The sequence below is a fragment of the Mycotypha africana genome (assembly GCF_025528875.1).
Source record: "Mycotypha africana strain NRRL 2978 chromosome Unknown BDF20scaffold_2, whole genome shotgun sequence".
NCBI classification, from domain to species: Eukaryota; Fungi; Mucoromycota; class Mucoromycetes; order Mucorales; family Mycotyphaceae; genus Mycotypha; species Mycotypha africana.
In genome coordinates, this window is record NW_026515726.1 from 3617252 (window position 1) to 3630564 (window position 13313).

Genomic DNA, 13313 nt, shown 5'->3' on the forward strand with positions numbered 1-13313 from the left:
TGCTAGGAAGGAATATAATTGTATAACAAACAACTAGCAATTTATTTTGTAGTTGAGTTGTGCACATATCTATCTAATCGATGTTTAGTATAAAGTAATGGTTTGTTTTATCTACAGCTATCCAGAAGATGATGGATGATTTCAAAGATTCGCAGACGGCATAAAGAAAAAAAAAAAAAAAAAATGCAACGAAAGAAAAAAAAGCAGCCTTGCTACATTACAGGATTTCATTCCTTTAGATCACTTCTTCTAATGTTTATTCATGAAAAAAGATGGGAAGAATAAGAACTGAACTAAGTGCACTAAAAAAATGTCCGTTTTTTACTTGATATCTCTATTTCAAATCAATAAAATATGACCATCTTCCTTCTTGTAACCCCTTAGCGGTGTCTTCTAACAGAATCTCTCTTCTAGACTTTACATAAACTGACTTGTCTAAAACAGCTTGCCTCAACTCTGCAATCTTTTCAGGCTCCAAAGGCTTTTCCAATAACTCAGATAATTGTTCTGTTGCCATTTCCAAATCACGTTGATTATCCTAAAATGAAAATAGATTTTAATTGTTTACCAATTCTTGTGCAACAAGAACAGGCGTTATTTTACCTCAAATAATTCTGTTTCATTTGTCCTGTCGAGATAAAAAGCAAATGCGTAAGTCCATTTTAATGTAGTTCTGCTTTGTACTGTAACATCAACTGCTTTTTTGAGGAATTGTACTTCAATCCATGACAGATCGCTTGTTTGCTGCAACTCTTCCATTTTCTTTTCTGTTTTCTGATATAGATCCTGATCCAATTTGGCTGATTGTTCATGATTTGCGTAACGATTGTAATACTAATAGACAGCTTTATATGTAAGTATCATTTGCAAATAGCATAGAACGCGTCTCGCGGATAACTCACATGGAGGTATCTTTCTAAACTGGCTCTGGATTGTGTTTGATTGTCTCTTGCTTCAGCACTGCTCTTTTCATCATATCGATTACAAGTATACCATGACGTACCATGCTCAGACCATGGTCCTATTTGTGGAAGACACATAAATTAGATATGCGACTCCTTTAGAGCTTATCAAGCACAATATATATGGAGATACTCTACCCATACAGACCCAACAAAATTCATATCTACATTTTCTGCAAGTCATATGGTTACAGCCGCCATTCTTTTCAATTGTTGAATGACATTTAGGGCATTCTTTTGTATGAGCTGATATCCAATTAGCCGTTTCAGAATCATCTTCACATTTCTGTAGCCATTTCTTTACTAATATGCAAATGCATGGTTGGTGATCATCCAAACCACAGCCAAAGCAAAAGCGACAGCCACAATGACATTCGACGGTTGGTACAACTGACATTAATGATGTACTTGGTATAGGACACTCAATAGCATATTCGCAATCGGGTGCGGGACACCATCTTAAAAAGTCGTTGTCGTCGACAAAGGTACGATTTAATAATTCACGATATTTGGAATAGGTCGCTGAATCCACTAATAGCTCGACAGTCTTTTCGTCAACAATAATATTACAATCGCTCTCTGGGCACTGAATTCTTCGACTTTCGCCTTCCTCTCGTATCTTTTGACAAAGATATTGGGTATAACATCTTTTACAAAACCGATGTCCACAAGACACACTGACAGTCTCCATCTCCGGGTCGTCATCGCAGCATATATTGCACATAAAATCTTCAGTGGTATCCAAATCCTTGGCTAATACAATAACATGCTTTAAATCAGATATAGATGATACTCCGGCTAGTTTGAGTACTTTCTCGGATGAGTCCATATATTGTTCAAACAGTTTCTCTTTATTCCAACGGAAATATCGTAATAATGTTGCTGAATCTTCCCTTGTTAGCCCTTCAATAGAAATGAGAGTTAACTTATGTTGACTTCTTCTGCTAGAATTTTAAGGTAAATTTCCTTTATATATACCTAGAATAGATGATACTTGAGAAACTTCTTTATCTTGCTTAGACTGCAGAGAATCTCCACTTAAAACAGAGTACTGAACCTCATAAGCTTTTTGCTGTGGTTTTTCAACGAAGACGTCGTCTGTCAATTCATCGGTACTATTGTATTCGTCGCTATCTATACGAAGGTTGTCAATAGAACACCCCAAAGCAAATAAGCCTTTAGTAGTTGAAGGGGTTTAATAAGCTTTAACATTAGACTATGAAAGTAACCATTCATGTCCCGTTAGTACAGCCGTAAGGATCCGTTCTCGATCGTCTTCGATGATATTCTTTACCTTAAATGGTTTACCACTCATAGTGCTCATGAAATCAGCTTCACTATCATACTGGACCATAATGAACAATACGACAGACGAATTAGTAAATTACTGTACTTTTTATTCTTAACTTGAGAGTGTCTGAATTGAGTAGATACCATGCTCTCATCGAAATCGCTATCAGAGGACATATTACTGTTATTAATTTTGGTCAAATTAAAATTAAACGGAAAGGAAAAGAGATGTTTGATTGGTATTTTCTACAAATTTTGAAGGATTAAGGAGCAGGAGGGAAAAATAAAAAAAAACAGAAAAAACCAGCCAAAAAAGATGAACAAATAACAAGTGTTCAACTACGCAACTGGTTTATGGAAACTTTTTCAACTTTCTTTTTCTATTATGACATTTGTTAAAGTACTCTTTGGAAGGAAAAGATCATTATGAGATATTTAGAGCCCGGGTCAGGCAGATTACTCACCATGATCAAGTGTCATAGTAAACTTGTTTGTACCTTCAAGCATACCATTGTTATTGATTGCCAGGAGTTTGATTGTGCCAAAGGATTGTTTCTCTTTCATTTCCATAAATGTGATAAATGCTCACGTAATGGTAGCATTCTGGCATACTTTTTATACTATAATTGATGAGGGACATTTGTAAGAGGTTAGTTTATAGTTATTATCCTAACGCGAACATTAAACAAATTTATTGGGATAGGCATTATTGCCAATGTTTTGTACACTACTTTAACAAACGTTTTTCCATTGTATTCACTTTGATCAATTAACAATTCGTTACATTTATCACAGTTTGTCAACTGAATACCGTTGATATATCATCAAATGCAACAGTTATAGTAGATCATGCAAAATGATAGTATTATTGAGCGTTTTTTAGATTGACACACTAATGTTTCTCGGTTAATATGGTATTAATATATGCAAAAGACTTAGTAACCAGACAAACAGGCTCTCTTCGTAAAATTAGCGTCTTTCATATCACCAACATTGCCCCTAAACGCCTCAATCTTGTCAAAGGTAACATAAAGCGTTACAGAAAAAATGATGGCAAAACGTTCTCCTTCTTAATGAAGCAGTACTTTATTTTTGTACATGATAGCAATCATATCATTCCGAAACCTTCAGAGTTACTGATGCTCGTCAAGAGTCTTTCTCTGAGCTTCTCTTTACTACTATATTCACAGAGCAGTAGCACATTGTAGCAAGTATGAGATGTTGGTAGTCTATTATTGCAAATTCGTTTTAGCATTCTAAAACTAAGATTTTTTGAAGATTTTTATTACCTATCCGAATCGCCGCCATTCTTCGCAATGACAAACTGGAGTTTACCAAGCCCTCCTATCGGTGCCTGATATTGAAGATTTGTCAGTATAAAGAAACGTTGCAAATTTAACAGTTTGTTCGTTATTATATGCTTACCCTGTCAGATCCAGTTGCGAAAAATAGAAGTTTCTTCTTCTCTTCATACGTGAACGAATGAACTATTTCCCAGAAATATCTTGTGTCAGGAGTAGAGCAAAAATTAGCATTTGATAACAGAGGATATAGTAAGCATTACATTTATCATATTACCTGATTATATCAGATTCTCTCGTCCATCCACCATCATATACTGTTGCTGCTTCTAGTGCAGCAAAATCCAAATCTGAACTTCCACAAATCAGTTTCTCTACTTCCTCAGGTCTAAAGATCTGTTAAACAACTTAGTGAAGATTGCTTAGATTTGTTGGTTGACAAAAGCTGGTTACCTTGATCGCACTATCTGAGCATACTAACTGGAACCCCTCTTTGAAGGCTTCAAATTGTCTTTCTACCGATGTGGTCAATATAAACTTTACATATAATTCCACAAACTCTTGACTATTCAAATTAGTCAACTGAATTTTCGATCCCATTGGTTTTAAATCATAAGTGTAAATGTTATCAAAAGAATTCAGGTCAACTTGGAATGTTCGGTCGTATTCAGATTCTGTATCGCCATCGAAACTGAGAAGCCTCTCCAGGCCCCTACCTAAACTCTATTATACCAGTATTAGTGCTCGGTCATCCATATTAACCTGGCCTATCCGCAACGAGCACTTAACTGGATCCAACTGTTTCAGGTCGCTCAAATGAATGTCTTCTACACCCATTAATTTCTTATATAATACTAGTGGAAAATGTAAATCAAGGATAACACTATTGTAAACTGCTAACCCTAGCAGTAAGCCAACCAACTTATATTCCCGGATGTTGATTTCGTCCAATACAGGGTTTGGCGTGAACCAGCATAGTCTGGATTCTTCATTGAAGGTGAACATGCCATATTTTGGATCGAATATTTCTCTAACAATAAGCTGAAAGAATTCTTTTTGGACACCACCTTCATCAACTCCTTCTTCGCCCAGAAATTGAACTCGCAACTGTTTCTTCAAATCATGTATTGACTTCTCTTCCAACTGCAACGTAATATCGTGTTAAGAGCAGGAAGAATGCACTGCATTTGAATATTTTTGGTTGCTTGTAAGTTTACCTGCAATAAAGTGTCAGAGATTATATGATCTCTTCGAATTTCTAGTACTAAATATGGACTATTGACACCTTGAAATAGCGCCCGGAAGAATGCATCCTGCAATTCATGCCGCATCTGAAACACACTTTCTACCTTTAAAACATCAGCTTTGACGGCTGGGTTTAGCAGAAAAGGATAATCACAAAATGAGAATCTAAATGATAAAATAAAAATGAATCAGTCAGCCTTGGTAGAAAAAGTATTGTCAACAATTCTAGGGCACCTCAGCTTTACCCTTTTCTGTCTTTGAAATTCGGAAAGTCTTCTTTAATCTCAAGTTCTTCATTCACTGTTTCATTATAAAAGTCTGTATAGGGTATATATTTATGTAATTCGTTATATCGGTCTATTGATGAGACAATCAAATAAGTGTCTAATCGTTTGCAAGTCTTTTGAGGTGCAGAAAAAGGTCAACTTACATAAAGCAGCAATGCATTTGGTACCATGTATAACTGCATGGTCCACAATATTCGATGTTGCTGTTGCAGTTTCTGTTGACATGCTACGATTATTGCTCGCAATCAACCTTTTAGATATGAAATTTTGAAATATGTTTAGGATGGATCGAACTTTATCAGCGTATTGTTCTTTACTGTGTATCATCAAAGAGGGGCTAAAACTGTCGTCATCTACGTCCATCATATTTTCGGATAAAGAAGGTTCAACCAAGTGATGAATTAAGCGGTCTTGGATAGAGGTTTCTAAGCTGGCAATTGCCTCACACAATTCCTGTAATAGGCTAAAGCCTTGATGTTGTCGATCTTCAGCAATAAACAAAGGGCACTATACAATACGTTCAATAATGAACCTACGATTTTTCGCTAAGGAGAGTTCCATATTACCTGAAATAAGATGATGAATACATTTAAATGTTTTAAGGGAAGACTGTCTTTTTCCATGCTGCACATTGACCGTAGTAACTTCTTTAAGAGTTTCGCAACTGCTGAAAGTAATTCAGGAGGACACTGGTTTAAAATGCATCGATTTAGTGATTATTTTGGTTGGTAAAAAAGTCAGCGGGTTGGCTCAAACCTCTTGCATTATTTCGAAAGCTTTCTTTGCTTGATGTTTGTCGATAGGACATTCCTGCTTCAGACGTTCAGATGTCTATACTTAACAATGAGATTCATTTGGACTATATATAATGCTTCACCTAATATTGCTGAATTTACTTGTGTAAAACTGGAAGCTAAAACCTCGACATTACTGAATGCAAATGTAAGCTTGTCTGCTAGTTTTGTCCATTGTCCGGATGCTTCAGCTGCACATTTTAGCGATTCTAGAATGCATAGATCAAGACTTCCTAGAATAATAGATCTAATAATTCAACTTCTCAATCAGAATGAACGCTTGTTCGAATGCTTTCTCGGTACCTTCTGTTGATTGCATTTCGAACAGACAGAAACATTGTCCTTTGCTTTATGCAAAACTTGACTCTTATTTTTCTTGAATCAGAAAAGGGGCTGATTGGCTAAAGTCTGTTGTCTAATTGTACTTCCACGGACGGATGAAGCCCGGTAATCACACCGAGACAGACCGGAGCACAGTCTCTCATAACAAACAAAAACTAGTTTATCTCATATCAGTATGATATAAAGAACTTGATTTTTATTAAATGCTATACATATATTCACGAGTTTAGGCCCTGAGTATGATTTGTTTTAAGGTTATTTATTGGGACAAATTGCTTCGCATTCTGTCCGAAACGAAAGTTTAGCCTTCAATGAAGGAAAAAGCGAAGGCAGAATTATGTACCTACATGAATATAGCACCAAATTGTCTGTCATTTATATGAATGAAACCGAATAGAGGCTAATAAAAATTGTGTCTCGACTGTTTTCCTTCTTCAAAAAACACTTTGAAAATGAGCAACACAGTTATTCTTAAATTTAATTTATACCATTTTCAATCTATCCCTCTATGTCGTTGACAAATCTACCTTAGACATTAAGCATGATATATACATTGTAATGCCTATCAATCGTTGATAGGAACTGTTTCATTAAAAAAGCAAACTAATCTTCAAAAACTGTTAATTATATATTACAATAATCGACAATTTCAATGGACTTTTTTCTTGATAACTGAAATCGTTTCTGTTGGTGAGTTTCTATTATTTACCTATTGTAAAAGTGCAAATGAAAGTTAAGATATATTTCGTAAATTAGAGCCCATCAAGAATTGATACTCACAACATATTTATTGTTCCTCGCAAACGGGCGTGCGGGTACTGAAGAAGGTGAAGAAGAGGATGATGATGATGATGAAGATAAAGGAGGAGGAAGAGGTGGAGATGGGAGCGAAGACGATGCTGCATTACTAGGCCCCACTTTATTAGACATGTCTTCATCCTCGATGTTTCTAACAACAAGTTTAGCCGACGAATCAAGCGATTGTTCAAACACTCGATATAATTTATACGACGCCTGCCAAAGTAAACTATGTTAACTGAATTGCATAAGCCCATGGTACATCAAACACCTCACTTACGTAAGCATCCAGTGCTGCATATTTGATTTGGCTTGTGCTTAGTTTGTTGCTCCAATTGCTTAATCTGACACTGCCCTTTGGCAAATATTTATCCAAGAATAAACCAGTAAGTGCCTGTAGAGAGCGCAAATGGCATATATCAAGCTTGGGCGATTTAGTGAGTACTGCCATATCTCGGAGTTCTACTAATCCATTTGCCTTGATGCCGAAGTCTCGAAAAAGTTTCAAGCCATCCATGTAGATATTTACGCCACTTTTGTATATACTTTTATCCTGAAAGAATTGTCGTAGAATAGGTGGAAAGCCCACAGCCTTTCCGGAAATGACATCCCCTTTCATGATCATATTAGTTAACTGAATCAACAAGATATGCTTGGAAGAGCATATTTGTACCAAAGATGTTTTTTTCTCCTTTTCGCCTTTCTTGAAACTAGGTGGCCATTCTAAATCAACGCCAAACACTTTCTCGCGCTCCATCAAATGCTTTAAATAGCGCTCAACATCTTTTGCAGTGTTGATACAGGTGATTTTATAGTAAGAGGGATATTCGAACTGTGTATAAGCTTGAATTCGCTTTAGAAATCTTGCTCCTTCGGCTGACTTAATCTTTTGCAGTCGTATTCTTTCTGCGTTGAGACGTTTCTTCTCTTCCTTTTTTTCACGTTGTGATCGTTCTAATTCCAAGTGCGCCAAATGCTTCATTTCCTTTTGTTTTAAAGACTCGTTCTCAGTTAAAGACACTGGCGTAGGCGGTTTGACTGGCTTTTTTCGCTGATGGGTACTAGGGCTACCGTCAGTGCCCTCCTTCTTATTATTAGCACTTGAAGCAACATCGATTATGGTAGTTGTCTCGATAGAAGTGTTTTTAACAGACATGTTTCTCGATTGTTGATCCAAATTCATACTAAATAGATCAGTTTCATAAAGAATAGGATGAGAGAACGATCAGATTGTACAGCCCGTTCTACATGAGACGTATTACTAAAAGTCACTAACGTTATGAGATTTTGAACGGATCCGCTAAGAGGACTGGCAGAGACGGTATTGGCAGGGAATATTGCTCTCGTTAATGCTGAAGTTGGTTGCAATTGTTGGCATTTATTGACGATCTTCCCTCCGAAGCTTTTCATTAGAAAAGGTTTTATTATACAGCTGGATTATCAAACAAATTTGGGCGATTAACAAAAAAAGACAACAGTTCTTCTTTTGCTGGCTCTAAATTTCAGTTTAATGCATTGGTGTTCCTACGATTAAACATGATTTTCATTGAATAATTTTAAACCCAGTGGGCACACAGATAGACTACATATCAGAAAATTGCCCTGGGCAGGTCAAAATACGTGCAGGATTTAAAAAACCCTAATAGGTACTAGGAAAGAAAAGGATAAGGGATCACAATGCAGACTAGGTTAAAAAAAAAAACGGGACAATCAAGTAGATCGTAGTGAATGCATAAAGCCAGTCTAGCAATGGCTGTTTGGTGTTCCTACGATTAAATAATTCATTTTATTGGATAAATTTTAAGACCTGTGAGCACGTAATGCCTTTAACACATTGGGTCTGCTCTGGCCAGTTCCAGTAGTAGTATAGAACTAAAAACCCTTAAGAGACAAAAGGTAAAGGAAAGGAAAAGGAAAAGGGATGGTGTTCCTACTGTTTTTTCGCTTGACTTTCGCACGAAATGGCTATAAAGTTGAGACTATATTACAATTAAAATTCGGACTAGTTTAAGAAATTATTTTGGATGAAAAGTAAAGTTTTTCGGATCATACCTTTTCTGTCAAAATGCTCAATGCCAAATGTGCGACCTATATACTGTAGCATTGCACAGTGACTTCATTTAACAGAACTCTTTTTAATTCTGAATCTGTTATCTTAAATCCCAAGCGAGTTGGTAATTTAGAAAGGGAGCAGTTATGACATATTATTCGTACAATGTGAACATAAAAATAAATAAGGGTACCCTTACCTTGCTGATGATAGCTATGGCTAGGTTGTACTTTTTTTCCCTATTCTTTCAGTGATCTCTTGTGGACGGTATCAGATCTACTTTCGTGGTTAGCGCCTGGGGAGTGAATTGCTTATCTCCTCCAGAAAATGCTGGCATATAATCCTCACCTGAAATTGCATGACTTAAAACCACTTTCGGTGAACCTTTAATTGCTTGCCTGGTTGAAAACTTGAAAACAAATGAGCGGATGTTGTGCTTGATCAAAATATTGTAACACATAGTAAAACTTGTTGACTGGCTGGAGAAAACTTTTCAATTTTGCTCACCAGATGTTCTAAAGCACAAATTACTGTACTAACTAACGGTGGGCCCAAACGTGACGTACATTATATTGTTAAATAGATTGATTTATTGGTAAAACAGAGCTTGACATCATAAACATTGCCATTTCGCGTCAAAGATGGATTATATTGAACAACAGTTATTTGCATGGCTTAATGGCGATAACGTTTATTTACACTTTCTGAGCGCTTACATAAGGTATGATAAATCGTAATTTCAGAAAACCGCTGCAACGATTTTAAATTGCAAAAGAAATAAAAAGCCGAAGTAATAAGGTATGGTACCTTTATTTGAATCGGCTGCGTAAACTATGTATGATGCATATTCGCAATGGTTGCAATAATATAATTTTATACAGATCGTTTAGAAAATAGTTTTTCTTGAAATTTGCAAACAGGAGACGCAAGAATGAATAATGGATATATAAAGTACATAATAAAAGAAAACAAAAACAGAGAGTTTACAGTCTATAGTATTGTAAATATTGGACCCCTTCTACCAACCACGCTTGGCAAACTTTTCATTCTCGTGCAATTCATCCAAGTTGATACCAACCATGGCTTCACCGAGATCTTCAGAAACCTCAGCCAAAACCTTAGGATCGTTGTAGTGAGTGACAGCTTGGACAATAGCCTTGGCACGCTTGGCAGGATCACCAGATTTGAAGATACCAGAACCGACAAAGACACCATCACAACCCAATTGCTATGGTAAAATATAAAGTTAGCTGACGATCCAATAGACACGTGCGTCGCTTTAATTCAAATTGTCTGTGATCTTCGTACTACGGTTGCACAAAAACACATGAAAGGCAAATAATACGAACGAACTTGGAAACCCCACAATTGCCCCACAAGTAACGAAAAAAAGAAAGAAAACTTACCATCATAAGAGCAGCATCGGCAGGAGTAGCAACACCACCAGCAGCAAAGTTGACAACAGGAAGACGACCTAACTTAGCGGTTTCCTTAAGTAAATGGTAAGGTGCTTGAATGTCCTTAGCATAAGCGTAAAGCTCTTCGTCTGTCATAGCAGAAGCGCGACGGATTTCGGCAGAGACAGTACGCATATGACGAACAGCTTCAACAACGTTACCGGTACCAGCTTCACCCTTGGTACGGATCATAGCAGCACCTTCATTGATACGACGAAGGGCTTCACCGAGGTTCTTGGCACCACAAACGTAAGGAACCTTGAAGTTGTGCTTGTTGATGTGGTTGGCCTCATCGGCAGGGGTTAAAACTTCGGATTCATCAATATAATCGACACCGATAGACTCGATGATTTGAGCTTCAACAAAGTGACCAATACGGACCTTGGCCATGACAGGGATAGTGACAGCTTCAATAATTTCCTTGATCATCTTGGGGTCAGACATACGAGCAACACCACCTAACAGTTTAATGGAACGATGCCATCAGTTAGACTTGTTTCTCAACCCCCCCATGTACAATTCTTCTGGGCACAATCATCCTTTTTCATAAAAAAAGGGAATAACGTTCCGAACTTACCATTCTTACGGATATCGGCAGGGACACGTTCCAAAGCCATGACAGCACAGGCACCAGCTTCTTCGGCAATTCTGGCTTGTTCAGCATTGATGACGTCCATAATAACACCACCCTAGCATCGTTCAGCGATTAGGTTAGCGCCCAAAAAGATCGCCATAGGGTAACCAGCATAAACAAAAAGAATATACAGTACCTTCAACATTTGGGCTAAACCAGCCTTAATCTTGAAGTTCTCAGCTTGAGAATTGGAGGATTCAATCTTTTCAGAGTGAAGGTTGGCAGGAGCAATAGGGGCCGACATGTTTAAATAACTTCTATGTTAAAGAAAAGTGCGGAAGTAGGAAGAAAGGGAAAAAGAAATCTTTTTCTATCTTTTTTTGATGGCTTTTTATTATGTCTGTCGGTGCCATGCTGCCAACGATATTGATGGACAACGCAGTCGGGGGTTGATTTGCTGGTGAGTAATCGAGTGTAATTGATTGGCTTAGACTCACGTGATTGTGCGAAACATCCACGTCTGAGTCATCTTTTTTGACATTTTTCTTCCCCTTTTTTACTGTTGCTGTGTTTTTTGGTTTTATCATAGACGATTTGTTAGTATAATAAACTTAGCAAAAATATTCAGAGCAGAATAATAAAGCAAATACGATATTGCATTTTCTGTTATTAAAGTATTCAACGCAAAAAGACATCTATAAGTGTTTGGAATGCTTAATCGGTATCAATAATCAAAAAAGCCAGATAAAGTTCGACGTGTGGTAGTTAGTCAATGATGAAGCTATCCTTGATAATTGGTTCAACACTTTAAAGAAGGGACTGGGTGTTACACACGTAACTGGAAATAGTGCTTGATTCATTAAAAGTTTCTTACTTGCAACGTGCGAATCTTGCTGCAGATCGAATGAATCACCGGGTGTTGAAAAAGCCTCTCTGTTTACCTCTGCCTAGATGTTATTAGTGTATAGTACAAGGTACTACCTGTCTCTCTCTCTCTCTGAGTGTGTATGTGTATATGTTGTTTTATTAAGTGTTGGAAACATTATATCATTGATTAAATTGAAGCGATTGAGGCATCGACTCTTCACAATATCATCCTATTTACTCATCAATCCATGTTAAAAATCTGTTTCTGTTAAAAATGTTGGCTTTACAAAGGAATGAAGGTCCAAACTAATAATGAATAAGTAGTAAGATTCTTGGATCCGTACAAATCATCCAAGTCCGCTTCTAAGGAGCTAGCTTTTTTTTTATTTTATTTTATTTTAATTATTTTTTTGTAGTACTTTTCGTCAACAATAAGCATATTTGTAGTTGCACATCTATTCTCTGTTAGTCTCGGCAAACCGAGTAATTTTAAGCCTTAGAAATCAAATAGTATTTGCAGACGATCAATTATATGAATCAGCTAGACAATATTTCCCTTTTGATGATGGTTTGAACGAAGGATATGCTTCTTTCTATTCTTTAAATGTGCCACTTCATGTTTTGCAGTGGCTATTGTTGTTTCTGACAACCAAGTTCACTACTCTTCCCTCTACAGAGAGAAAAAAAAACATAAGGAACTCGCACCTTCGAGTATCGATCGCCATCCCTTCTTCTACTTGTTTCCTATCAAACGTGATTCTGCGTTTTTAATATAACACAGGTTTAAATATTGATGAAAGAAGCTGGCGTTGTAAACGTTGGGGAGGAAAAGATGTATTTCTTTAAATAGTTGACGCGATATATCTTTACACACCACATTATTGATCAAAACTACGATTTATAATCGTATAAAAATACTTACCTAGCCGATTTGAAGGACATGACGCTTAAATCAAAAGTAGTAGTATTTTAATATACACACAATAAAGCTCCCCAGTAGTAAACATTAATAAACATCGTTGCTTCCTTCTAACCTCTGTACAATGATTAAACAGACCATTCACTGTAGTGACAATGGTCGTGATATCGGGTCAACTAATTCTGTTAGGCAGTCTTTACTGATTCACATTTGCATGAATATGAATCTGCCCAGTACTAGCACTACCTAAATAATTTTTCAAAGACTACGTAATCATAGCCATCCATGACTGTTCGATGAAACTCAACAATAGCTTTATTTATAGATCTCAAATAAAAGACAAGGTTGATAAAAATTATTTTTACATCAGTGATTTGATCATGCAAAGTCTTTTAAAAACTCGCCTTTAAATTTATACATTCCACTT

General features: G+C 36.6%; 5 protein-coding genes across 5 annotated transcripts; all 5 read right to left on the bottom strand.

The window, feature by feature from the left end:
• Nucleotides 1-186: 186 nt before the first annotated feature.
• On the bottom strand, nt 187-2555 carry BDF20DRAFT_953743 (uncharacterized protein). Its single transcript, XM_053084896.1, has 7 exons — nt 2397-2555; nt 2271-2307; nt 1941-2096; nt 1101-1865; nt 903-1021; nt 604-834; nt 187-538 (listed from the first exon to the last, which is right to left on the bottom strand). The coding sequence occupies exons 1-7, from the start codon at nt 2427-2429 to the stop codon at nt 335-337; spliced, it is 1545 nt and encodes a 514-aa protein (XP_052939984.1). The 5' UTR covers nt 2430-2555; the 3' UTR covers nt 187-334.
• Nucleotides 2556-3360: 805 nt separating this feature from the next.
• On the bottom strand, nt 3361-6198 carry BDF20DRAFT_911070 (uncharacterized protein; the record flags this gene model as incomplete). The annotated part of the gene is made up of 13 exons (XM_053083781.1): nt 3361-3481; nt 3542-3606; nt 3678-3756; nt 3831-3949; nt 4007-4276; nt 4343-4696; nt 4771-4963; nt 5044-5155; nt 5229-5592; nt 5652-5774; nt 5842-5916; nt 5982-6088; nt 6183-6198. 13 exons carry the CDS (start codon nt 6196-6198, stop codon nt 3361-3363), a joined length of 1998 nt encoding a protein of 665 aa, XP_052939985.1.
• A 226-nt stretch (nt 6199-6424) lies between these two features.
• BDF20DRAFT_970990 (ribonuclease H-like domain-containing protein) lies at nt 6425-8496 on the bottom strand. The gene is made up of 4 exons (XM_053085023.1): nt 8296-8496; nt 7300-8203; nt 7002-7235; nt 6425-6930 (listed from the first exon to the last, which is right to left on the bottom strand). The coding sequence occupies exons 1-4, from the start codon at nt 8427-8429 to the stop codon at nt 6871-6873; spliced, it is 1332 nt and encodes a 443-aa protein (XP_052939986.1). The 5' UTR covers nt 8430-8496; the 3' UTR covers nt 6425-6870.
• Nucleotides 8497-8845: 349 nt separating this feature from the next.
• On the bottom strand, nt 8846-9529 carry BDF20DRAFT_833453 (uncharacterized protein; the record flags this gene model as incomplete). Its single annotated transcript, XM_053078646.1, has 3 exons — nt 8846-8998; nt 9072-9107; nt 9350-9529. The coding sequence occupies 3 exons, from the start codon at nt 9527-9529 to the stop codon at nt 8846-8848; spliced, it is 369 nt and encodes a 122-aa protein (XP_052939987.1).
• Nucleotides 9530-9664: 135 nt separating this feature from the next.
• Nucleotides 9665-11464, bottom strand: BDF20DRAFT_856830 (pyridoxine biosynthesis protein pyroA). The gene is made up of 4 exons (XM_053080313.1): nt 11297-11464; nt 11104-11215; nt 10476-10984; nt 9665-10297 (listed from the first exon to the last, which is right to left on the bottom strand). Exons 1-4 carry the CDS (start codon nt 11402-11404, stop codon nt 10088-10090), a joined length of 939 nt encoding a protein of 312 aa, XP_052939988.1. The 5' UTR covers nt 11405-11464; the 3' UTR covers nt 9665-10087.
• Nucleotides 11465-13313: the final 1849 nt, after the last annotated feature.